The sequence below is a fragment of the Eptatretus burgeri genome, unplaced genomic scaffold (assembly GCF_056783735.1).
Source record: "Eptatretus burgeri isolate ZD-2024b unplaced genomic scaffold, Ebu_testis_v1 Ebu_testis_scaffold_930, whole genome shotgun sequence".
NCBI classification, from domain to species: Eukaryota; Metazoa; Chordata; class Myxini; order Myxiniformes; family Myxinidae; genus Eptatretus; species Eptatretus burgeri.
Genome location: NW_028222879.1, coordinates 1 through 25,000, shown reverse-complemented (window position 1 = coordinate 25,000; position 25,000 = coordinate 1). Strand labels below are relative to the sequence as shown.

At 46.3% G+C, this 25,000-nt stretch overlaps 2 protein-coding genes and 1 long non-coding RNA gene across 6 annotated transcripts; all 3 read left to right on the top strand.

The window, feature by feature from the left end:
* The first annotated feature begins 1,027 nt into the window (after nt 1-1,027).
* LOC147006979 (RNA-binding E3 ubiquitin-protein ligase MEX3C-like) lies at nt 1,028-12,083 on the top strand. Of its 4 annotated transcripts, none has more exons than XM_085867692.1 (4): nt 1,028-1,454; nt 1,652-1,765; nt 7,954-8,387; nt 10,508-12,083. In XM_085867692.1, exons 3-4 carry the CDS (start codon nt 8,180-8,182, stop codon nt 11,281-11,283), a joined length of 984 nt encoding a protein of 327 aa, XP_085723818.1. In that variant the 5' UTR covers nt 1,028-1,454; nt 1,652-1,765; nt 7,954-8,179; the 3' UTR covers nt 11,284-12,083. The 4 variants fall into 4 exon arrangements, with proteins under 4 accessions (XP_085723818.1, XP_085723817.1, XP_085723819.1 ...); XM_085867691.1 differs by having other exon boundaries at nt 7,937-8,387; XM_085867693.1 differs by lacking the exons at nt 1,028-1,454; nt 1,652-1,765 and adding an exon at nt 7,262-7,645.
* LOC147006980 (uncharacterized) lies at nt 8,510-10,502 on the top strand (the record flags this gene model as incomplete). The annotated part of the gene is made up of 3 exons (XM_085867695.1): nt 8,510-9,267; nt 9,585-9,783; nt 10,101-10,502. Coding segments are annotated over 3 exons (1,359 nt in total), but the record flags the coding sequence as incomplete, so codon positions are not given.
* A 2,096-nt stretch (nt 12,084-14,179) lies between the features above and the next one.
* On the top strand, nt 14,180-21,776 carry LOC147006978 (uncharacterized). Its single transcript, XR_015054497.1, has 2 exons — nt 14,180-18,045; nt 18,492-21,776. It is a non-coding gene; the product is annotated as an uncharacterized LOC147006978 (long non-coding RNA).
* The last annotated feature ends 3,224 nt before the right edge of the window (nt 21,777-25,000 follow it).

Below are 25,000 nucleotides of genomic sequence, written 5' to 3'. Positions count from 1 at the left end.
CACACTCTCACTATGTCTCTTCGAAAGGACCGTTTAGAAAACCCCCCATCCACTTTCTCAACAATCCTCTGGAAGAAGTCTTTTCTTTCAAGCTTCTGGGTCTCACTATCTGCCATGACCTTTCCTGGGAAAGTCACATTTCCAACCTTGCCTCAAAAGCCAGTCGCCGACTGGGAATCCTCCGTCGTGCAAAGTCCTTCCTCGGCCCTCTTGAGCTCCTGACCACTTACAAAGCTTTTGTCCGTAGCCTGATGGAGTACTGCTCTCCCCTCTGGGCTGGTGCTCCTGCCTCCCACCTTTCTCGACTTCACGCTGTCGAAACCAGGGCTTTTAAGATCATTGGCATTTCCCGCAATGAAGCTGAGTCTTTGGGCCTCTCACTCAATCACCGCAGGTTGGTCGGTGGTCTTTCTGTCTTCTACCGACTCCTCTCCAGCCTTGCCCCCCTGCTCTCTCTGCGATTTGTCCCAACCACATTTCCACAGGGCGCTCAAGGTCCGCCAACAACCCCCTTCTGGTAAAACTACCAAAATCACGAATCACTGCTCATCTTCACTCTTTCATTCCTCTTTTTCCCGCCTTTGGAATAAACTTCCTCACTCTATTCTTTCCCATTCTTCCCTTCAGGCTTTCAAAACAGCTGTTCACCACCACCTCTTATCTTCCCCCATCCAAATCCTCGATCTTTTCTACCCCCGATAATCCACCCAAGCCCACTTCCTTCAATTCTCCTGCTTTCCTTCCTGAAAGTCCCTTTAATGTCCATCTTCCCCTCGCCATGTTCCTCGTCCCATCCCCATCCCTCTCCCTTCCACAGTTCACCTGTGTCTGTTCCCCAATGTTTTGTCCCTTCCACTCCCGCCCCTCTTGTCTCATGCCTCCTTGCTGTGAGTTGTGTGTTAGCTCTCATACGAGCCTCGACCAAGGTATACAAAAAAAAAAAAAAAAAAAAAAACTCTCACCAATATTGATCTTAAATGTCATCAATGCTGATGAGCCTAGATTATCCAGCCACTTTTAATATCCAGAATGTTCATATTGTTATGTTTGTGGGTTAGATGGAGGAATTTCAAAGGAAAGTTAGGAATGTATAGAGTTGCTTGGTCTGTGGACGTGTAGGAGACATCTCGATGTAAATTAGGTAGGGAAACTGTGAGCTGAAGTGTGACGCGTCACCACACGGGGGTGGTGCTGTGTTAATTTGGTGTGGTTTAAGGATAATTTCTCCCAGCATGTGATTGCCATTGTAAATATTTGATTTATTTTCATTAAAGCCCATATTTATTGAAGTTGCTTTGGTCTGTCTATTTGTCATGGGTTCACCATAAACCCCATTGTGCTTTGCTTCCGTCTGCTCCGTCCTTGCCGTCCTATCCCTCCTGCGTACGCCATCATCTCTGAGAATCTGGGCTGCAAGCTTCCAAGGGAAATCGTTCAGCTATCCGTCCGGAAAGGTTAAAATACCCGGACACGACAATATGCAGCCACGACTTTGTTAATTGATTAATTACACAGATATCTTGTCTCAGGGGAGAGATGAATGGAGTTGTTTGCTCAGCAACAGCGCAGTGATGATTACGCTGCTATTAACTCTTTAATTGATGTCATTTCATCGATTTTTAAACCAGGATATGTGCTTTATATTTCCCAGAAATGGAGAGAAATGGACGGCAAGATCACAGATGCTGCGAATGAGGCAAAAGACAACGCAGCACATTTATCAACACTCGAAAGAGTCTGTCAACCTCTTTACAGCAGCGATCCTGTAAGTTTTCTTTGTCATCATTTGTCATGCCAATGATTTATAATCATGAAAGAATCAATATTCTCTGGTCACTTGTATAATACCAATAAGTAAGATACTGCAACTCGCACCCAGCCAATCCTAACCAAACTCGAACCTCGTGATGATGGAGTGAACTCTCCCCGTCTTGCGAAGTGAGAACTGCTTTGTGTCCCACTGAATGGCCGGATCGGATCTTCACAAAAATTGAACCAATGAGTTGTTGTCACACACCCAACATGTCCAAAAAGTTTTGTCCGAATCCTTGCATAACTTTTTGAGTTATCCTGCTCATAGACAGACAGACAGACAAACAGCGGTGCAACGTAACCCGCTTCCAACTTCGGTGGAGGAGGTCACAACAAATATGAATGTGAAGAAGAACAATAAGAAGCTATCTCCATCAGAAAATAAATCACGTGTATCACCGACAACGATTTTGTTTTCACCTACCTTATACTCCACCGTAATTGACACGGACTCAATTGAGAGGTCGTCAGACACACAGAAGGAGAAAAGGGTGAGACGATGTGGGGAAGAGGGGGGGTTGTGTCCTCGTGGGGGGATAACGGGGTGGTTTCGGTGTGCTCGAGCCAAGTGGTGCACTTTTGCGGAGATACTGTGGGGAAAGCAGACAGCTATTTCCCCACGCAGACTATGCTGTGATCTGGATCTCCGGCCAGTCTGGGAGAACTTGCCACTGGTGTCCCGAAGATCATGGGACCGGTTCCTCCTTTCGCTGGGGTGGCCTAAATAACCCCCAGCGACGCTCCGGTATGGAGTCCCGCTTTGGAGTTCTGTAAAGAGAATGACATAACCTTCACACACTTCTGACCCTGTCAAGGTCTTGGCACAACTGCTCTGCCACGGACATCACTCTCAGGATTCCTGCCTCAACTGCCCGAACGCAGACCTCGCTCTCGAGATTCCCGGCTCAACAGCTCTGATGTGGACCTCGCTCTCGGGATTCCCGGTTCGACGACCGACTCTCACCCAAAAACCCAGTTCAAAACCTTTCCTGTCTTGACGTCATCAGGAATGCTCATTGGTCACGTGGCTCGAGTGCACTGTTGATTGGCCCGATTTCAAGAGAACGCAAACTCCATTTGGCTCGAGAGCCGTGAGTGGTGAGGCCAGTCAGGAGAAAGGGGATAGTGGTATGAATCAACAAAATAAATGAGGAATAATCACATTTTAAATTGAAAAACACAAAGGATGGAGTGCAGACAAAGGTTCTGAACACGAGTGTACGTTGGCGGATCGAAAATGAGATTTTACAAATATAACTACACGAAACATCTAAATTGTGATTCAACGAATCAACTACTTAACACCTCAACCCGCAGCATCCATTCTCGTAACAACACTTGAGGCATGTTGAATCAGTTGTGAAATAACATTTGGAAGTCAAACATGAAATAACGAAGATTTTTCAAGTTTATTGGTCAGTCGAAGTTGTTATAACTCAGCGAATTTTGTATTTTTTCCACCCAAGTATGTTGGTCTGTCGCGTTTGACGTTCGTAGCGTTTGCTTGTCACATAATTTTTGGTCACAGTTTTCAAGCAATCGTTCTGAAATTTTGTGTGTGTGTAGTTGACCGGCCAAGGACAGCAAGGTTTAATTTTGGTGAAGATCCGAATCCGGATCCGGATACGAGAATTATTTAACTAATTCTTCACCATTGAGAGATTTGGCCAAAAATGATATCGAGCACAACATCTCAAAACATTATGGATGGATTCGGACGAAACTTGGTGGACATGTTGGATGTGTGACAAGGACTAACTGATTCGATTTTTGTGAAGATCCAAATCCAGATCTTTTTTCGAGAATTATTTAATTTTTAACTCATTTTTTCTAAGCATTGAGAGTTGGGGCTAAAACCATGTACGGCACGATATTTCAAAAATGTGTTTTTTTTTTTTTTGTTTGTTTGTTTTTTGTATACCTTGGTCGAGGCTCGTATGAGAGCTAACACACAACTCACAGCAAGGAGGCATGAGACAAGAGGGGCGGGAGTGGAAGGGACAAAACAGTGGGGACACAGACACATTAGGTGAACTGTGGAAGGGAGAGGGATGGGGATGGGACGGGGAACATGGCGAAGAGAAGATGGACATTTCAGGGACTTTCAGGAAGGAAAGCAGGAGAAATGAAGGAAGTGGGCTTGGGTGGATTATCGGGGGTAGAAAAGATCGAGGATTTATATGGGGGAAGATAAGAGGTGGTGGTGAACAGCTGTTTTGAAAGCCTGGAGGGAAGAATGGGAAAGAATAGAGTGAGGAAGTTTTTTCCAAAGGCGGGAAAAAAGAGGAATGAAAGAGTGAAGATGAGCAGTGATTCGTGATTTTGGTAGTTTTACCAGAAGGGGGTTGTTGGCGGACCTTGAGCGCCCTGTGGAAATGTGGTGGGGACAAATCGCAGAGAGAGCAGGGGGGGCAAGGCTGGAGAGGAGTCGGTAGAAGACAGAAAGACCACCGACCAACCTGCGGTGATTGAGTGAGAGGCCCAAAGACTCAGCTTCATTGCGGGAGATGCCGATGATCTTAAATGCCCTGGTTTTGACAGCGTGAAGCCGAGAAAGGTGGGAGGCAGGAGCACCAGCCCAGAGGGGAGAGCAGTACTCCATCAGGCTACTGACAAAAGCTTTGTAAGTGGTCAGGAGCTCAAGAGGGCCGAGGAAGGACTTAGCACGACGGAGGATTCCCAGTCGGCGACTGGCTTTTGAGGCGAGGTTGGAAATGTGACTTTCCCAGGAAAGGTCATGGCAGATAGTGAGACCTAGAAGCTTGAAAGAAAAGACTTCTTCCAGAGGATTGTTGAGAAAGTGGATGGGGGGGGGTTTGTAAACGGTCCTTTCGAAGAGACATAGTGAGAGTGTGAGATTTGTCTGGATTGAAAGACATGTTCCACGTGTTGGACCAGTTTGTGATTTTATCCAGATCTGCAGTGAGCGAAGAAGCTGCTGCTTGCCGGTCTGAGGGATGACAGATGGTACGGCAGAGGGTGGAGTCGTCGGCAAAGAGAAATAGAGGATTTTCCAGAGAGTCCGAGAGATCATTGATGAAAACCAGAAAAAGAACAGGGCCCAGAACGCTACCTTGAGGAACTCCAGCCTGCACAGGAAGAGGGGATGAAAGAACTCCATTTAGGGCCACACGTTGACTGCGACAGGAGAGGAAGTCTGCGAGCCATGAGTGGAGATGGCCTTGAATACCATGGGAAGAGAGTTTGGTGAGTAGGGCAGGGTGCCAGACTGTGTCAAAAGCACGTGATATGTCCAGGGATACGGCTCGGATTTCCTGTCTGGCATTGAGGACCTCCATCCATTGCTGGGAGAGCAGAAGCAGCATATCCAGGGTAGAGTGACCTGGTCTGAAACCAAATTGATGATTGGAAATCAAGCCATTGGAGAAGAGGAAGGATTTCATGTCTGAAGCGATGATGGATTCCATCACCTTGCTGATGATTGGGAGAAGGCTGATTGGTCTGTAGTTATAGGGATCTGTTTTTGCACCTTTTTTATGCAGGGCAGTGATCTTAGCAGATTTCCAAGCAGATGGCAGATGACCTTGGGCAAATGAGAGGGTGAATAGAACAGAGAGAGGGTGAGCAAGAGCAGAAGAGCAGGCTTTGAGGACACGTGGGCTGATACCGTCTGGACCGGTTGCAGAATCTGACTCGAGGTTTGAAAGCAAGCTCTCCACCTTGTCAGGAGAAAAGGATACAGAGTCCAGGGACAGTTGGGTGCGACTGGGTAAAGTGGGTAGAGAAAGTGATGGGTTCTGGACACAATATTTAGCTGCAAACACCGAGTTTAGACATTCAGCTTTATCACGTGTGGAATCAGCAGTGCGGCCATTTGAGGTAAGGGAGGGGATGGAGGGGGAACATACACCAGAAACAGATTTGATTAAACGCCACCAGGATTTTGAGGAGGGAGAGAGGTTTGAGAGTTCAGACTTGAGATGAGAAAGATGTTGTTTTCTGGCTCTCCTGAGGGTAGATACACACTTGTTCCGAGCTTTGTGGAAAGAACTGAGATTGCCCTCAGTTGGGTTTGCTTTCCATGAGGCAAAGGCAAGTTGTTTCAGGACAACTGCCTCGCCATAAGCTTCAGTAAACCAAGGGCGGGAGGAAGGGTAAGACAACTGAACACGAGAGGGGATAAATCTGTGCATGAGGGAGAGCAAGTTTCTTTGAAAGAATTCCCAGGATGAGTTGATGTTTGAGAAAGTAGTGATAGGAGACCAGTCTGTAAGTTTGATGGCTGCTCGGAGACCCTGCCAGTCGGCTTGAGTGAAATGCCAGACTCGACGGCGGTGAGGTGGTTCTCTGATAATAGCCAGAGAGATGTCCACTTTGACAAGGACGTGGTCAGAAGAACCAATTGGAGCGAAGGAAGAGCAGCAGATATTGTCAGGGAAATTTGTCAAAATCAGATCCAGAAGAGATGGAGTACCATTGGTTGAGATCCGGGTCGGGAAGTTGACCGATTGAGTCAGTCCCAATGAGTCGCAGAAAGCTTTTGCTGAGGTGCCATGGCAGGTGAGAGAGGTACCCACACCTAGCCAACTGGCGTGATGACAACTGAAGTCACCACATAAGAGGAAGAGAGAGTTTGGATGAGAAGATAGAAGATGGTCCATGTTTTCGGATAGTGAGGTGTAGATGGAGTCATCACTGTTCGGTGGACGGTACAGTACACATATAAACATGAGGTGGGAGTGGAGGGGAAGCCGAAGCCAGAGGTATTCCTGGGGGTGTGGGGGAGTGAGAGCAGTGCATGGAGAGTGAGGAATAGAGTCTTTGATGAAGAGAGCAACACCTCCACCAGGACGAGGGTCAGGTTTGTCATACCGTAAGAGGGAGTAGCCAGGGAGAGATACTTGGGAGTCAGACACGTCTTGGGAGAGGAAAGTTTCTGTTAAGCAGATTATGTCTGGTTTGTCAGTGGCAACCTGTATGGAAAGATGTCAGGTTTGAGTGAAGGCCCCGGATATTTGGGGTCCACACTTTTAATGAAGAGGAAGGGGAGGAGGCTTTGGGTGCAGGAGGTGGAGGGGGAGGGGGAGGGTAGGACAAGGGACGAGGGGGGCAGGTAAGGAGGGTTGCTGAAGGAGTGTGGGGTATTGCAGAACAGCGAGGGGAGGGGGCCGAATGAGGAGGAGAAAAGGCTCTGTGGTGCTGGGGGAGAGGGGGGACAAGAGACAAGGAAGAAGGCAGTTGAGGATTTGAGGAGGTGGAGTGAAGAGATGGAGGTGAGAGGGCAGTGGAGGGAGGCAGGTTGGTGGATGAGAGGGGGGGCAACTTTGAGAAGGAAGAGTGAGGGGGATGAAAGGTGAGGGGGGGATTTTTGAGAGAGGTGAGAGGGAGGCTTGGAGGAAGAAGAGTGGGATGGTTGCTTTGAGAGTGAGAGTGAGGGGTGAGGGGGGTGAGTTGGCACTGAATTTGGAAAAAAAGAATGGTTGATGGAAAGCGAACATCCATGGCAAACAGTGGTTTTTTAAAGTTTTAGGTCAGAGATGCGATTTAACACAATTCTTGATGGATGCAATGAAGGCGAATTCAGAGCATGGAGAGAAGAAGCGCTGGAATCGTTGGATTTTTTAGGCAAGGAATGAAGGAGAGGTCGAAATGAGAGCAGTCTGTTAAAATAGCAGAAGAGAAGTGCATTGTGAAACAGTAAAGAGAACCACATGTGTGAGAGAGGAAGATGAAGCATTATAAGATCGTTTTTGTTGTTAAAAATAATGTATGAGAGAGTTCAACAGATTAGGTCATGGAAGTGAAAAAAAAAATCGAGGAAGAAGACGAGGAGGAGGTTAAGAGGAAGAAGAAGAAGCAGAATCGGGAGAAGGTGAGCGTGTTGTTGTTGGGTGTATATATGTATGTATGTATGTATGTATATATATATATATATATATATATATATATATATATATATATATGTTTTTTTTTTGTTAATATTAATATATGAGAGAGTTCAACAGATTAGGTCATGGAAGTGTTAAAAAAAAAAAAATAAGAGGAAGAAGACGAGGAGGAAGTTAAGAAGAAGAAGCAGAATCGGGAGAAGGTGAGCGTGTTGTTGTTGTTGTAGGGTTTTATCTTTTAATTATCTCGACATTTGTTCTTATTTTACTTTTAGAAACTCGATCCACTCAGGAATATTAAACAAGGACAAGGACAACAAGAGGCACGAAATGATCCGAGAGGAGGAAAGTCCCTCCATGTTTGTGTCTGAGCCTCGTTGAGAGGAGGTGATTTGGTGACGTGTTGATCACCCGCCGCCGACACCTCGGGTTGTCCGTGTGACCTCAGTACCTCACCGTCCTCACCTGTGAGGGTTGAACTGCTGTGAGGATAAGAGGTCACGTGTCGAACTCGAAACATGGAGGATGGTGGAGATTCGACCTTCCTGAATGAAAATCCGGCTCCGAGCGGCCGGGGCTTCCCTGACCCGAGGTACGCCGGGGGTCTCGATGGAAGGGGTCTCTTCCCGAGCGAAGACCCTGGCTCGGGCGAGCGAGGTGGAAACACGACCGAACGTGTGCCCGTCCCGAGCTCCCTGCACGTCGCGGAGATCGTCGGACACAATGGTGAGGTTGGATCGGTCCGTCTGGCACCTCATGTCGGGGGAATGGGGAAGGGGACCCCACGGGTCTTGTACCTTCGGCGGAATTGGGCAGCAGCATTTTGTACGGTCTAAACTTTGGTTTCTTATCCTTCCCATCCTCACACCCTCACACCTATCTTACCACACTCTTACACCCTCACACGTATCCCACCACACTCTTACACCCTCACACGTATCCCACCACACTCTTACACCCTCACACGTATCCCACCACACTCTTACACCCTCACACCTATCCCACCACACTCTTACACCCTCACACCTATCCCACCACACTCTTACACCCTCACACCTATCCCACCACACTCTTACACCCTCACACCTATCCCACCACACTCTTACACCCTCACACCTATCCCACCACACTCTTACACCTATCCCACCACACTCTTACACCTATCCCACCACACTTTTACACCCTCACACCTATCTTACCACACTCTTACACCTATCCCACCACACTCTTACACCCTCACACGTATCCCACCACACTCTTACACCCTCACACCTATCCCACCACACTCTTACACCCTCACACCTATCCCACCACACTCTTACACCCTCACACCTATCCCACCACACCCTCACACCTATCCCACCACACTCTTACACCCTCACACCTATCCCACCACACTCTTACACCTATCCCACCACACTCTTACACCTATCCCACCACACTCTTACACCTATCCCACCACACTCTTACACCTATCCCACCACACTCTTACACCCTCACACCTATCCCACCACACTCTTACACCTATCCCACCACACTTTTACACCCTCACACCTATCTTACCACACTCTTACACCTATCCCACCACACTTTTACACCCTCACACGTATCCCACCACACTCTTACACCCTCACACCTATCCCACCACACTCTTACACCCTCACACCTATCTTACTACACTCTTACACCCTCACACCTATCTTACCACACTCTTACACCCTCACACCTATCCCACCACACCCTCACACCTATCCCACCACACTCTTACACCCTCACACCTATCCCACCACACTCTTACACCTATCCCACCACACTCTTACACCTATCCCACCACACTTTTACACCTATCCCACCACACTCTTACACCTATCCCACCACACTCTTACACCTATCCCACCACACTTTTACACCCTCACACCTATCTTACCACACTCTTACACCCACCCTCACACGTATCCCACCACACTCTTACACCCTCACACCTATCCCACCACACTCTTACACCCTCACACCTATCCCACCACACTCTTACACCCTCACACCTATCCCACCACACTCTTACACCCTCACACCTATCCCACCACACCCTCACACCTATCCCACCACACCCTCACACCTATCCCACCACACTCTTACACCTATCCCACCACACTCTTACACCTATCCCACCACACTCTTACACCTATCCCACCACACTCTTACACCTATCCCACCACACTCTTACACCTATCCCACCACACTCTTACACCTATCCCACCACACTCTTACACCTATCCCACCACACTCTTACACCTATCCCACCACACTCTTACACCTATCCCACCACACTCTTACACCTATCCCACCACACTCTTACACCTATCCCACCACACTCTTACACCTATCCCACCACACTCTTACACCTATCCCACCACACTCTTACACCTATCCCACCACACTCTCACACCTATCCCACCACACTCTTACACTCTCACACCTATCCCACCACACTCTTACACCCTCACACCTATCCCACCACACTCTTACACCCTCACACCAATCACACCACACCCTCACACCAATCCCACCACAATCTTACACCCTAACACCAATCCCACCACACCCTCACACCCATCCCACTACATTCTTACATTCTCACACGGACCCAACTACTGGACACTCTTCCACTCTCGCACCCACCTCAACTTCACCCCACAACACACCCCACCCTCACACCAATCCCAACACACCCTCACATCCAACCCTCACACCAATCCCACCACACCCTCACACCCCACCCTCACACCAATCCCACCACATCCTCACACCCAACCCTCACCACATATCTCCATCCCACCTCTCCCCAGGCTGCAAAATCAAAGCCCTGCGTTTCAAAACCAACACCTTCATCAAGAGCCCTGGACTGGAAGAGGATCCGGTGTTCGTGGTGACCGGGCGACCCAATAACCTGGCCCGTGCCAAGTTTGAGATCTTGTACACCGCCAGGTATTTGACGAGGGTTTATGCATTACGTGCAGGTGTTGCCCCACAGTTGGATGATTATGAGCAAACGACCATCCTCGTGCGGGTGCCCTCCTGTATGGTCGGCCTCGTGGTCGGATTCAAAGGCGCGACCATCAAACACATCCAGAAGGTGACGAACACCTTCATCGTGACTCCGCTCCGAGGAGGCGAACCCGTGTTCTGGGTCACCGGGATGCTCGAGAACGTAGACCTCGCACGCGAGGAGATCGGGGCCCACGTGGCACTGCACACCGGTGGTGCTGAACTCGAGCTGGGACAGGACGACTTTCTCTCCAATGGAACCGATGTGGGTCTTAACCACCACGAGTGGGTGGTACCGCGTAGACCAGACGCAGCGTTCGCCATGAGCTTCCGGAGGGACTGTGGTGGCTCTTTGAGCATCCGTTCTTCCACCGACTCGTTCTACGCAAGAGGGAAGGATTCGGACGTTAGCGCTTGCAGTCCGTTTCTGATGGCTGCGGAGGGTGGTGGTGGCGCTGGTGTCAGAGGTGACTGTGGTGGCGGGAATGGCGCTTCCTCGTTCATGTTTGAACCCACTGCCCTTGGACCCATTGTGGATGACCGATATTTAATTGGTTTTGAACCACCTCGATTTTAGGCTGCGCCGTGTTACCATCCTACGTGATGTGGTCTCAGCTGGGAGACCACGGTCCAGATCCTGACAGCACCAAATGCAAGGGTGTTGCCTCCGATGTCAGACGGTGGTCCAGCGCTGGCACGGTCACTCCTTGCCACCATGTGAGAGTCTTTCGATCCACATCTGCCGGTGGTTTTGCCGGCTCTGTTGGTGGTGATAACGGCATCCTGCTGTCCCCATGCTCCCTTCGACACCTGGAACGCACGGCCACCATGTCCTCCATGTTGTGGTTCCTCAAGATCTATCCGCCCTCTTCCTCCGATCTTCAAACCTTATTTATTCGTGATGTTCTCGGTTGTTTCGCAGAGTGACCAACGGCATTGAGGAGGTGGCCCGTGACATCGTCAATCCGAGCAGTTAAAGATGTATTGTTATCAGAGCACTGGTTGGTTGTTCCCAAAGCTGTCTAGATGTTCTCATGAGAGTCCACTCGTTTTTTGGATGTCTTTTTGCGTGTAATGTTTGTGCCAAGCTTCACCAATCACCATGTTCCCCACGACCGCACAACGTGTAACGTATTGATCATCCAGAGTTGATATTACTTGTTGATCACTTTTATCATTCCATTTTTGAAGAACGTTCAAGATGATCACGGAGGACGTTTATCCAGATCTTGAGTTGATTTAAATTTGTATTTTCACATTGTTATTTATTTAAATGCACATAACATCACTTGACTCCGTTTACCTTTTGTGAAATAAATAATTTTGTTTAAAAAAAGCCCTGAAATAAATGTCTGGAAAAGAGTTGAGGAACAGTGTGGGGGGAAATGAACACGTTTTGAGGATTGGAGTTCAGGGTCAACAGCCATGGGATCAATTATTGGAGTCACCTGGAAAGTAAGACAAGACTGCCAGGTATTTCAACACGTGAAGAGAGAAGCTCACACGCGAAAGGGGGTTTCCCATTAACAAGGGGAGAGGTATTGGTGGGGGGGGGAGTTATGAGAAAAGTCGGGTCGGGGTTCGGTTCAGGGTCAGATGAGCTCTCCCCCCAAAAAATGAGGTGTTCCCAAAAATAAATTTGAAAAGATATCAAGTGGAGCTACATTCAAAGTACACCGCCCCCATGCCAAATAAATAAATAACATCTCCTCCAGTAGGAGACATCGCCGGGGGGGGGGGCACGGAGATGCAGCAACGTGGGACACGGACACGGAATTGGGAGGAAGCAGTGCACAACAATTGACTGATGAATTGCGTAATTAAAAAAATAAATAATAATTGTAAAAACTTCACAATTAAAATAAATAAAAATTCTTAATTGATTGGCTCATAGCAAACCGAAACCACCACTGCTTCATCCGAATCTGCAACTTTTTGAAAATCAATTAATGAATTAATCCCAAAAAAATTAAGCAATTCATAAATTAATTGATTAATCAAAAAAATCAAAACCCACATTTTTATAGCCAAATCACTTGATCACCGTCATGTCCAAATATCAAGCTTCCGAGCTGAAAAGGTGCCTGAGATATTCCCCAGACGAGGAAGAAAATAAATAAGTAATAAATAAATAAAAATGAAATAATTAATCAATTCATTGATTCATCATAAAAAATAATAATAAATATCATTTTTGCCAAAGCACTTGTTCACAAGCGATCTCAAAGGAACGCTGAGATATCGCCCAGACCAACAAACAAGAAGGCGTCAGGTGGTCAGGCCTGACAGGTGTGACGAAAATCATGCAAATGACGTCACTGTCACCTCGACCTTTGACATATATAGTCAGAAAACATTGACAGCCTCACTTTTGTCCTTCGGAATCCTCTGGTAAAGTTTTACGTCCATACATACGTACATACAAACGAGACAGACAACAAGAAAGATGTCGCACACAGCACGCGACACTTAAAATCCATCAAATTTGACCTTAAACAAAATTGGTGGTTGAATTGAATGACAAAATATGGAAGTGCTCTTCAAATCCCAAGTCAATGAGATGAAAACCGATAATTTTTTTTGATAAATACGGACGATGTCCACTATATCTGGTTAACGTTGAGCTTTTAGCCGATGTTGACCTCAAGAAACGCTTGTTGAATGTCAATGACCCGACGTACGAATCCTGTTCAAATTTCAAGTCGAATGGGATGAAAATTGACAATTTTAGAAGTTCTGACAACAACACTTCCTGATGCTCAGAGATGATACCTGTGGGAGAGACTGATGACAAGGAGCACGTGTGTGCGATTTCCTATACAGGTGAAAGGAACCCAATCAACATGGCTGTGACTCTCTCGATAAAACCTCGACGTCAAACTTTTTACAAACCACAACAACATTGTGTTTACGAAGCACAACAACATCATGGACATCCCCAAAATTATGTGTTTACGAACACTCGGCTTGTTCAACACTGGTTAAAACCGACCAGGTGGAAGTGTGGAGCTGTTGAACAGCTCCCAAGATGAAAGCAGCCATTTTAATAGGATTACCTTTTCTTAAAATTGAATGTAGCATTTAATTGAGGAAGCCAAAGCATTTAAGATGCTCTCAGTAAGCTACCATTTTTGACTGTTGGTAATCAAAGCAAGTTGGCTATCTCTCTCCCTCTCTCTCTCCCTCTCTCTCTGTGTCTCTCTCTCTGTGTCTCTCTCTCTGTGTCTCTCTCTCTGTGTCTCTCTCTGTCTCTTTGTCGTGCAGCTGAACCATCTGGCTTTCTTGTTGGCCCTTGTAACAACATTCTTTGAGCCTTGGGCTCGGAGAAGCCCAATCATAAATCAGCACTGTTTTGGTATAGTTCAAAAGGGAACATCTTGCAGTAGAATGAGACGATAATATATATATATATATATATATATATATATATATATATATATATATATATATATATATATATATATTTTGTGATAAAGATCTGCCTGATCAATAACAGATCTTCTTGCTTGTGAAAAGATAAATGCTTTGTCAGGCCAGGAGAGAATATTTGCTGGGGTGTTGTTACTTTCAAAGAAAACGATATCTTAGAAAGGAAATATAAAGCTGATGGAAGTTGGGGAAATCAGGAAACCAGATGAGCAGGAAAAGTATATATAAAGTAAACCAAACTGCATGCGGGCCAGAGTTTGACTGGGCTGGTATACTGTAGGTATTCTGTGCCTTTCTACTCTCGTGTACACTTTTGGTGCGTATTAAAGCTCTTTTCTACGACGATTGGTGTAGTCATTGCTTGATTTCAGTCGGCTGTGAATAACCCCGATCTCGACATTTTGGCGTAGTTGGCAAGGGGTAAAAACAGAGCAAAAGAGGGGAACTTTTTGCTTGGTGAGACAAAAAGAGGACAGCAGCCGGCCAGCTTAAAGATAAGGTAAGAACTGTCTCTTTTTCTCGCACCGGGACATACAGGTTCGCTGCTCTTTGTGATCTGTACTTATCTTAAAAGAACGAGAAAAGAGGGAGCTTTGTGCGCATCAAAAAGAAGGGTACCCCGGGGGGTTAAGTGTTCGCAGGGGGGGTTGCAGGTGATGCTTACAGGCTCATCTAAGAAATCCCTGGAGAACAATGTCTAAAGGGGAGATTGCAAGGTACAAACCCTGGGAGGGTAATCTGAGAAATCTCCAAGAGACAAGGTATTTCTGTGGGAGATTGAGGACGTGGAAGGTGTGCAAGGGAGTGTGAGGGGTCGTGGAAAGGTGTGAAAGACACTCAACCCAACCCGAGACCACCCCAGGCAAAACACTGACCAGTCCAAGAATACTCTAGAAATGATTCAGGGAAAGTGGGAAAATAAAGCTGTAACGGAAATTATGGACCAAGGTAATGTGATCAATTAGAATCATGCTATGATCTGTGTCGAAGTGCACATGTTGTGCCCAGAGGTGTGCTGTGCCTTCACTCGTCGGTGAATGAAACAATGGCATCCAAGAACCAGGACAAAGACATTAGGCAAGCTGCAGAAATGTTTTTGGGGGAAATGACTAGTGGTCTTTGATCACGCGGCCATTGCGGACCTTGTCACGGAGCATTAATCCTCTGCCTGGCGCGATCAAGTTTTTTGTATGAAAGCGGACAGAGGAGCATGTTTGTTGTCCTTATATGAGCCTCTATCTGTCAGGATAAATTATTTGGATTAAAATTGACCATAAAAGCGGTTATCGTGCTGAATGTGCTGTGAAGTGCGGGCTGTGCGCGATTTTTGCTTGGGAGAGTCGAGCTGTGTGAAGTTTGCCTGAATAAGGAGAGGCTTTGGAAAAGAAATATTTTTTTTAACTGAGTGAGGCACGGAAAATTATCAACACGGTTGGTTGCATCATTATTGTGAGGAGCTCGGTTTTACAATCAATTGTGGTTGGCATCTGTGGTTGAATGTACGAAGTAAGCCGTGTGTGGAGCCCTCGAAGGAGGGAGGGCTGTCCGGTGTGCGAGATGGAGCACGAAGCACGAGTGTGGTCAACATCTGGGCCGCAATGAAATCGGCCGTGCCGAGGGTGCTGTGTAAATTTTCGAAGCAGTTCATCCTGGCCTTGTAAGTTTGCAAGTACACATGTGCAAATGGACAAGACCATTGTGTGCTGGACCCTGAGTAAATTCCACAATGTGCCAACCCCCTACAGCCCCCTGCACCTCCGAAGAGTCTGGAGGTATGGCTGCCCTTTGAGCTGTGCAGCCTCGGTTCAAATCTCAACGCAGCTCTAAACTGCCACCCTGGTGTTTCACATGCACTGCGAGATCTGCTAACATCGGTTCGTGGACATCAAAGATCCCACGATGCTTTTTGCGAAGAGTTGGAAAGTTATTGCAGGCACCCTGAACATTAAGCTACAAAACTGCTGCTCGAACGTGCAGGGGCACAGCTGCTGTCAGGATGGGCATGGGTCGGGACTCGAGTCGTCAGTTGTGTGCGGTACGTGGCGACAGATTAGTATCAATTGTCACAAGGACGTGTTCGTGCAAATGATGCAGTGTCCCTCCACCGATACACACATTGGAATAAATCATCTCACCGACCTGGGTGGAATGACAGGCTGAGTCAACCTCAGGAACCAGGGATACTGAGAGTCAGGAGTCGCCAAGAGCCACAAACAATAGACAGTGTGCTCTGACGGTTTGAAAGAGGAAATGCAAATCGTGCAAGTGAGGTGCGGAGTGTGTGTTGGGATTTACTTTAGGCTCATGTAAAGGATAATTGAGAATTTGGCAGATTTTAAAAACAATTACCATCACATGTTTGAATGAAGAATGAGTTAAAATCGCAACTGTGGCTGTGGGCATAATTACATACACAACTCAGCCGGGAACAAAGGAAAATACTTTATTTTATTTTATTTTGGGCAGCACCAAATGCTTTGCAGAAGTGTGGTCCAAATGGATGAATGGATGATATCTGATTAGGCAGTGTTGGTTGACTCACTGCTGGAGTAAAATGTGGTCATCGAAAGATGTCCGATACTGGACATAACTGTCAGGGTATGTAGTGTACACTGAGAATAACATCTTGGAAAGTGATTCTGTGCTAATTGCGGTATGCAATCTAGCCGAGGGTGAAAGAATATTCCTGATATGTGTATACTGTACAGATGGCACAATGTAGGGGAACTGTGGAAATAAGAGGATATTTAATGTCGCAAAGTGTGCTAGTCAAGAATAGTTAAATCGATAGTAATATATATTGAGCACATATGAAGAAAAAAAACTACAACAACGACATCCTCCCTGGCTACCTTCCACCATTGGCCTTTCCGATGAGTATACGTGCCGAGCGCCTGTGGGGGAGTTATTTGGCAATCAACGCGACCTAACTACCTGGTGCTTGCAGCGGTATCGAGTTGCAGGTTCGAGTACCATCGAGCCGGATTGTCAAGGATTGCACGAGGCAGGAAGGTCCAAGGAAGCTTCTCACCTCCAGCTCACCTTCCCTCCGAGGGGGGAGTATCAATAACGACCCAACGGGGTCCCTTTTTTGGGGGGGTGTGTGTCTGGTGGGGGCCAGTCCTTAAGCAGCACCTGTATGGGTGCTTGTGTATAAATTTCCATTTATTTTATATTCTAATGACTCTGCCCTTATGTGCTTCTTATGGGCTTCATGATGGTGCCCAGGGAGCCACTGGGTTGTCTGGACCGCCTGGAGAAGCGGGAGGCAGTGGAACTGTTGGTGGTTCAGGTCCTATCGGACCTCCGGGCCCGAGTGGTCATGATGGCATGATTGGCCCTCAGGGCAATGCTGGAGACAGGAGTCTGCAACACCAGGACGCCAAGGGGCGATTGGGATAATTGCACCATCAGGATCATCTGGGTCAGTGGGTGAGCAAATGGTGGGTGCAGGTGAGCACATGCATCTGTGGTGAAGGTAGTGGTGTGAACCCATGGGTCAGTTCAGACAGGCAGAATTCACATCTTTGTTTACGTTGAGATCTGAATTTGTTGTCTTCTGACGTCAGCATCGGTTGGTATTTTAAAAACGCGTTTTTTCATATCATAGCAGCCACCGTACCTGGGAAGGCTCTCTGTGCATTGTATTGTCATAATGGTAGACCGTGGGACTATGTACGCTCTCTGATGACGACCAACTTATGAATGGGAAAGAAGGGTGCGGTCGGTGGAACTAACTCTACTGCTCCCTCTAGCGGTCGTGCTTGCTGCTGATACCCAGCCCCCACAACAAAGTGGTTACCCAAAAAGGTTTTGCTCGCTTTGGCTCATAAAAATGAGCTGCACGAGCAAAAGGGGGATGATGTAGAAGGAGGTGCTGAGAATATGGTACACTCAAGAACTTGCAGAGGTGGGAGAAAATCGAAAATTTGTAAAATCGAAAGTTTTGGAAGCAGCTATGTGTTATCAAATGTTTGTGGTGTGTGCTGCCTTTGGGCTGTTGGGTGCATCACTGGTTGGAGCATGACTGTGCTGCTGATGCGGTGTCCCTATTACCAGTGTACTGATGGTCATTTTTTTTTTGCCAGTCTTAAAGGAGTGACAGGCTGAGTTAGCCCTCTGGGATTCGTTTAGTGGCAAATGAAACTTGAGCTCAGGGCTCTGGGATCCTGGTCACCAATTTAAGGGCACGGCCAAACAGTACATATAATTATTGGTAGAATGTCTGTAAAATATATGGACATGTATAAATGAATATTAACTCTTGTGATGCGAATAAATATTGTGAAAGAGTTTGACAACAGGGTGTTCGAATGGAGGAACTTCCTAAAGATGCAGTGGACTGGACTTTTTCAGGTATTATTGGTTACCCAAGGAGCTGTCAAGAAAAGGTAAGCCAATCATGGATTCACGCATCTCATTGCAAAAGGATACAGGAAATCGAAAAGAGAAAGAAATGTTACTGGAGGTTTATGACAGATGTGGCAGTGTTTGATTAGCATGTGTATAATCGTGATAATATGGACAATAACAGATAGTGAGGACATTTTGGGAATGTCATAGAGATCAGAATGTTTGGTAGGTCAATGGTAGGGGAAACAAGGAATGGGTTGTGACAGGGTGCACAGGGAAGAAAAAAGGTAAACATTGGGATCAATTGCATTAGGAAGGCGTATATGGGAAAACACGGATTACCCTTGTTTGCAGTTCCACTCCAGGGGGAGAACATGTGTGGGTACATAGTCTGTAGACAAGATAGACGTTTTAACTAAAGTAGAGAAGGCATCAGTGGAAGGTAGAATAATACAAATAAAAAGTAATTGGGAGAAGGGGGGTTATAATTGCACGAACTATGAGCATTGGTATTACCCTAAGTACAGAACTATTAAGCAAAAGGCTGTGGGACAGGGCCCGGCAAGAGCAATAAAAGTAACGAATTATGATGGATTGAAGAAGGGGGAGGGATTAGAAAAGTACCCCCCACATTTTCAGCTCATGCACAAACAAATTGGATTGATTTGTCTAGTTAGAGGACAAGGGGGGGGGACCCCATTTAGGAGAATCAACATGCCAGTATTATGCTAGACATGGGGATGAAATGGTGACCATAAAAGGGCGAATTAATGGAACAACCATACCTGTAAAAATCGAAGTAAATAACCTCCTTGAACCTCAGGCACCCCTAAATGGTACATATTTTGTGTGTGGGTATAAGGCATACTCATGGCTACCAGTGGGATGGAGGGGATCATGTTTTTTGGGATTTATACTACCCAGGATTCGGATCACTGACCAATCACCCTTTGTACCACAGGTTAGATCGAAAAGAGCCATTTCAGAAGTTGAGAGGTTTTTCATGATTGCATTCCCCTTTTATGGAGCAGGCAAAAGTGCAAGGGAAATTATCAATTTGGCAACATCTTTGGAAAAGCTTGCTAATACCACCAGCGAAGGATTTCACAAAACGAGTGCCGAGCTGGTAGCTATACGGACAACCGTGATGCAAAACCGCATCGCTCTGGATATGCTTTTAGCAGAAAAAGGAGGGACGTGTGCGGTTATAGGTGTGGAATGCTGCACATACATTCCAGATAATTCAGAAGAAATTGATAATTTGGCTGAAAAAATTAAAGCTGAAGGTGCAAAATATCATGAGTTTAACAAGGGATGGTCAATGGGATCTTGGTTGAAGGGAATATTGGGGAGTTGGGGAGCCTGGATAATCCATTGGTTGTTTATAGGGCTCATGATCTTCATAGCAGTGATTGTTGTCATCACTTGTATTAAAAATCTAATCAGGGAGTGCGTGAGACATTGTTCTTCTACAGCAAAGAAAACAACAAAACCGGAGACGGTCCTGGGGAAGCCTGCTGTGGTTGCTGTGGTCAAACCGCTGCCAACACCTCCGCCGTCTCTACCCTCCCCGATAATTCACTCTGGTTTTCCTCCCCAACCCATAGACCCTGAAAAGTACTGTGAACTTAATGGGACTGTTGACCCACTGCTTACACTCACATTGGATGAGTGTCTCGACTTGCTCACACCGATGACGAAGATGGAAAGAAATGTTATCTGAACATTGCCTTGTTGGAAAATGTTGGGACTTTTCTTTAAAATTTTCTTTCACTCTGGCTTGCAGTTTATATTCTTGTTTACTGATATTCTTTTTGTTGGTTCATAAAGAACACAATATATAGATTCTTACTTGTTGTTTATAAAAATTATATTCTTGTTTACTGATATTCTTTTTGTTGGTTCATAAAGAACACTATATATAGATTCTTACTTGTTGTGTATAAAAATTATATTCTTGTTTACTGATATTCTTTTTGTTGGTTCATAAAGAACACAATATATAGATTCTTACTTGTTGTTTATAAAAATTATATTCTTGTTTACTGATATTCTTTTTGTTGGTTCATAAAGAACACTATATATAGATTCTTACTTGTTGTGTATAAAAATTATATTCTTGTTTGCTAATTCTGACTTGTTTATAAAAATTATATTCTTGTTCATAAAGAACCATAGTTAGTTGAAAATATATGTATCTTTTTGTGTAAGTTGTTTTTGAAAGGTAATTTTTGCTTCCTCATGACCTATATTCAAGTTATAATTGTTGAAATGTATCCACTGTTCTATAGAGGGGTGGGGTATTGATGGGCCGGTCGGGATGGTGGAGGGGGGGGCTTTTCTATGAAGCAAGAAAGTGCGGGCGGAGCTTTCGTGACGTAATGACCCACTTGGAGCTACTCGTAAGAGTGGGCCACTTCTGGACGAGATTCCCTTTTACCACCTTGCCGCTCCATCAAGATCCCATCTCTAAAAAAATATTATAATTGTGGTGTTCCTTTTCCACTATGTTTCTAAGTAACAGAGGGGCAAATGTGGAGCTGTTGAACAGCGCCCAAGATGAAAGCAGCCATTTTAATAGGATTACCTTTTCTTAAAATTGAATGTAGCATTTAATTGAGGAAGCCAAAGCATTTAAGATGCTCTCAGTAAGCTACCATTTTTGACTGTTGGTAATCAAAGCAAGTCGGCTATCTCTCTCTCTCTCTCTCTCTCTCTCTCTCTCTCTCTCTCTCTCTCTCTCTCTCTCTCTCTCTCTCTCTCTCTGTCTCTGTCTCTGTCTCTGTCTCTGTCTCTGTCTCTGTCTCTGTCTCTGTCTCTGTCTCTTTGTTGTGCAGCTGAACATCTGGCTTTCTTGTTGGCCCTTGTAACAACATTCCTTGAGCCTTGGGCACGGAGAAGCCCAGTCATAAATCAGCACTGTTTTGGTATAGTTCAAAAGGGAACATCTTGTAGTAGAATGAGACGATAATATATATATTGTGATAAAGATCTGCCTGATCAATAACAGATCTTCTTGCTTGTGAAAAGATAAATGCTTTGTCAGGCCAGGAGAGAATATTTGCTGGGGTGTTGTTACTTTCAAAGAAAACGATATCTTAGAAAGGAAATATAAAGCTGATGGAAGTTGGGGAAATCATGAAACCAGATGAGCAGGAAAAGTATATATAAAGTAAACCAAACTGCTTGCAGGCAGAGTTTTGACTGGGCTGGTATACTGTAGGTATTCTGTGCCTTTCTACTCTCGTGTACACTTTTGGTGCGCATTAAACCTCTTCTCTACGACGATTGGTGTAGTCATTGCTTGATTGCAGACCCTGATCTCGACACTACGACTAGTACTACTTCCACCCCAATTATTCTCAGTTTTTTGTGGGGTCGGCCAGAAAACTTGTGCCATGCTTGGTGATATAACAGTTAGAGTACCCTTTCTGAATCTGTGAGGTCAGTGGTTCAAAGCATGTCCTGGTGTCAAAGTAAAGATTTTTAAAATGGTATGTGCCTTTTCCTTGCGCGATGCTCAACATTTAAAAAGGATAGAGAACGGACAAACAACCAGAGGGAGGTGATAATGACACATGCTTTCATGGGCCGAATGGCCGCTTCCTGTGTCGAAGTTCCTTGAAAGGGAACATCACAAGACTTCCCGTGCAGGAGAAAAAAGAAGCTGACAACACCCGGTGTTCACAGGCAGTTTCTCATACAAGTACTGACCAGGTACTGACCTGGTACTACGACAACTAATAATACTACCAATACTTCCACCCCAATTATTCTCTGTTTCTTGTGGGGTCGGCCAGAGAACTTGTGCCATGCTTGGTGGTATAATGGTTCGAGTATCCTCTCTGAATCTGTGAGGTCAGTGGTACAAACCCTGTCCTGGTGTCAAACTAAAGATTTCTGAAATGGTATGTGCTGCTTCCTTGCGCGATGCTAAGCATTTAAAAAGGATAGAGAACGGACAAACAACCAGAGGGAGGTAACAATGACACAGGCTTTGATGGGCCTCATGGCCGCTTCCTGTGTCGAAGTTCCTTGAAAGGGAACGAAACAAGACACCCCGTGCAGGAGAAAAAAAGAAGCCAACAACACCCGGTGTTCCCAGGCAGTTTCCCATCCAGGGACTGAACAGGTACTGACATGGCACCACTACCACTACGACTACTACTTCCACCCCAATTATTCGCAGTTTCTTGTGGGGTCGGCCAGAGAACTTGTGCCATGCTTGGTGCTATAACGGTTGGAGTATCCTCTCTGAATCTGTGAGGTCAGTGGTGCAAACCCTGTCCTGGTGTCAAACTAAAGATTTTTAAAATGGAATGTGCTGCTTCCTTTCGCGATGCTCAGCATTTAAAAAGGAGAGAGAACGGCCAAACAACCAGAGGGAGGTAATAATGACACATGCTTTGATGGGCCTAATGGCCGCTTCCTGTGTCGAAGTTCCTTGAAAGCGAACGAAAAAAGACTCCCCGTGCAGGAAAAAAAAGATAGCCGACAACACCCGGTGTTCCCAGGCAATTTCCCATCCAGGTCCTGACCTGGTACTACTACCACTACCACTACTACTACCACTACTACTTCCACCAAAATTATTCGCAGTTTCTTGTGGGGTCGGCCAGAGAACTTGTGCCATGCTTGGTGCTATAACGGTTAGAGTATCCTCTCTGAATCTGTTAGGTCAGTGGCTCAAACCCTGTGCTGGTGTCAAACTAAAGATTTTTAAAATGGAATGTGCTGCTTCCTTTCGCGATGCTCAGCATTTAAAAAGGATGGAGAACGGACAAACAACCATAGGGAGGTAATAACGACACACGCTTTGATGGGCCTAATGGTCGCTTCCTGTGTTGAAGTTCCTTGAAAGGGAACAAAGCAAGACTCCCCGTGCATGAGAAAAAAGAAGCCGACAACACCCGGTGTTCCCAGGCAGTTTCCCATCAAGGTACTGACCAGTTACTGACATGGTACTACTACCACAACTACTACCACTACTTCTTCCACCCCAATTATTCGCAGTTTCTTGTGGGGTCGGCCAGAGAACTTGTGTCATGTTTGGTAGTATAACCGATGGAGTTTCCTCTCTGAATTTGTGAGGTCAGTGGTTCAAACCCTGTCCTGGTGTCAAACTAAATATTTTTAAAATGGTATGTGCTGCTTCCTTGCGCGATGCTCAGCATTTAAAAAGGATAGAGAACAGACAAACAACCAGAGGGAGGTAATTATGACACATGCTTTGATGGGCCTTATGGTCGTTTCCTGTGTCGAAGTTCCTTGAAAGGGAACAAAACAAGACACCCCGTGCATGAGAAAAAAGGAGCCCACCAACTGAAATGAAAGCGAGGGAAAAACCTTCAGTGTAGGTTTTATTCCACTTGATTGAAGCCGCTTCTCCGGGCACATCAGGTGATACAGGTGCAGCAAGGAGTACAAATGTAGCAATGTATACATGTGCAGTAAGTAGATCACCGCAAAATAAATCAGCAATTAGCGCGGATTCCGGTATGCTCTCAATTCTTACCATTCAACGAGCACCAAGTGGACCGCCGCCGTAAATGACAATGCCCCAGGGACAATCCCCCCGACCACGCGGAATCTTGGCTTTATCTATCCCGTGCGTGAGCCGCGCGACATGTGATCACGCGTCATGTCCTTCAATTCACCACATTCTCCCCGTCTTTAAAATGTAACTAGAGGCCCAACTAACGCACCATGATTACTTCAGCGCTATAGGAGTATACATTTCAAGCAGCGCGAACTATTTAAACTACAGAAGCATACATGCCAAGCAGTGAGGATTATTTTGAGTTGTAGGAGCATGGTAATGAGCATCGATATATGATATAATGAGCATATGGGAGCATGAGCATCGAGGATGCCGATAATCCCCTTTACAGATCGAGTCGGCGAGGGGGTTTTATCCGTCGACCTCTCCGGGAGTAAATGGCGGTTTCACTTGAGGGAGGCTTCCGATCCTCTTGGGGAGCCTCGACTCGTGCCGGGGATGACTCCTCGATCGCTCTCGGGTGGAACGCGGCAGCTCTGTCGCCACCATTCCCGGGTGGAGTTCCTGGGGGGGAAAACACCTGAGGAGGGAATGTCAGAGGGAGGAGTGCCAGATGGTGGTGTACCTGTGGGAGGAGTACCTGAGGGAGCCAAATGGCGAACCGACACAGTGGTCTCCCTGCCATCAGGAAGTCTGACATGAGCATACTCTGGATTAGCATCGATGAGTTCGACCTCCTCCACCATGGGTTCATACTTGCTTTGTCGTACCGGGCGTTTCATGAACACTGTTCCGGGATAGATTAGCCAGTTGGGCGCCGTTTGGCCGTCAACATAACGTCGCTGGTGAGTAAACATTCGTTCGTGAGGAGTAGCATTGGTGGACGTACAGAGCAAAGAGCGTATGGAATTCAGAGCGTCGAGAAGGGTAACCTCCCACCGCTCGGGCCCCAGCCCTCTCGATTTCAGCGCCAGAGTTACGGCTTTCCAAATGATTCCATTATACCGTTCCA

Excerpts from the sequence above, each read along its gene's own strand:
- LOC147006979 (XM_085867692.1), top strand. The coding sequence starts at position 8,180 with ATGGAGGATGGTGGAGATTCGACCTTCCTGAATGAAAATCCGGCTCCG. Across the intron at positions 8,388-10,507 it reads GGAGATCGTCGGACACAATG|GCTGCAAAATCAAAGCCCTG; the intron begins GTGAGGTTGGAT and ends ACCTCTCCCCAG.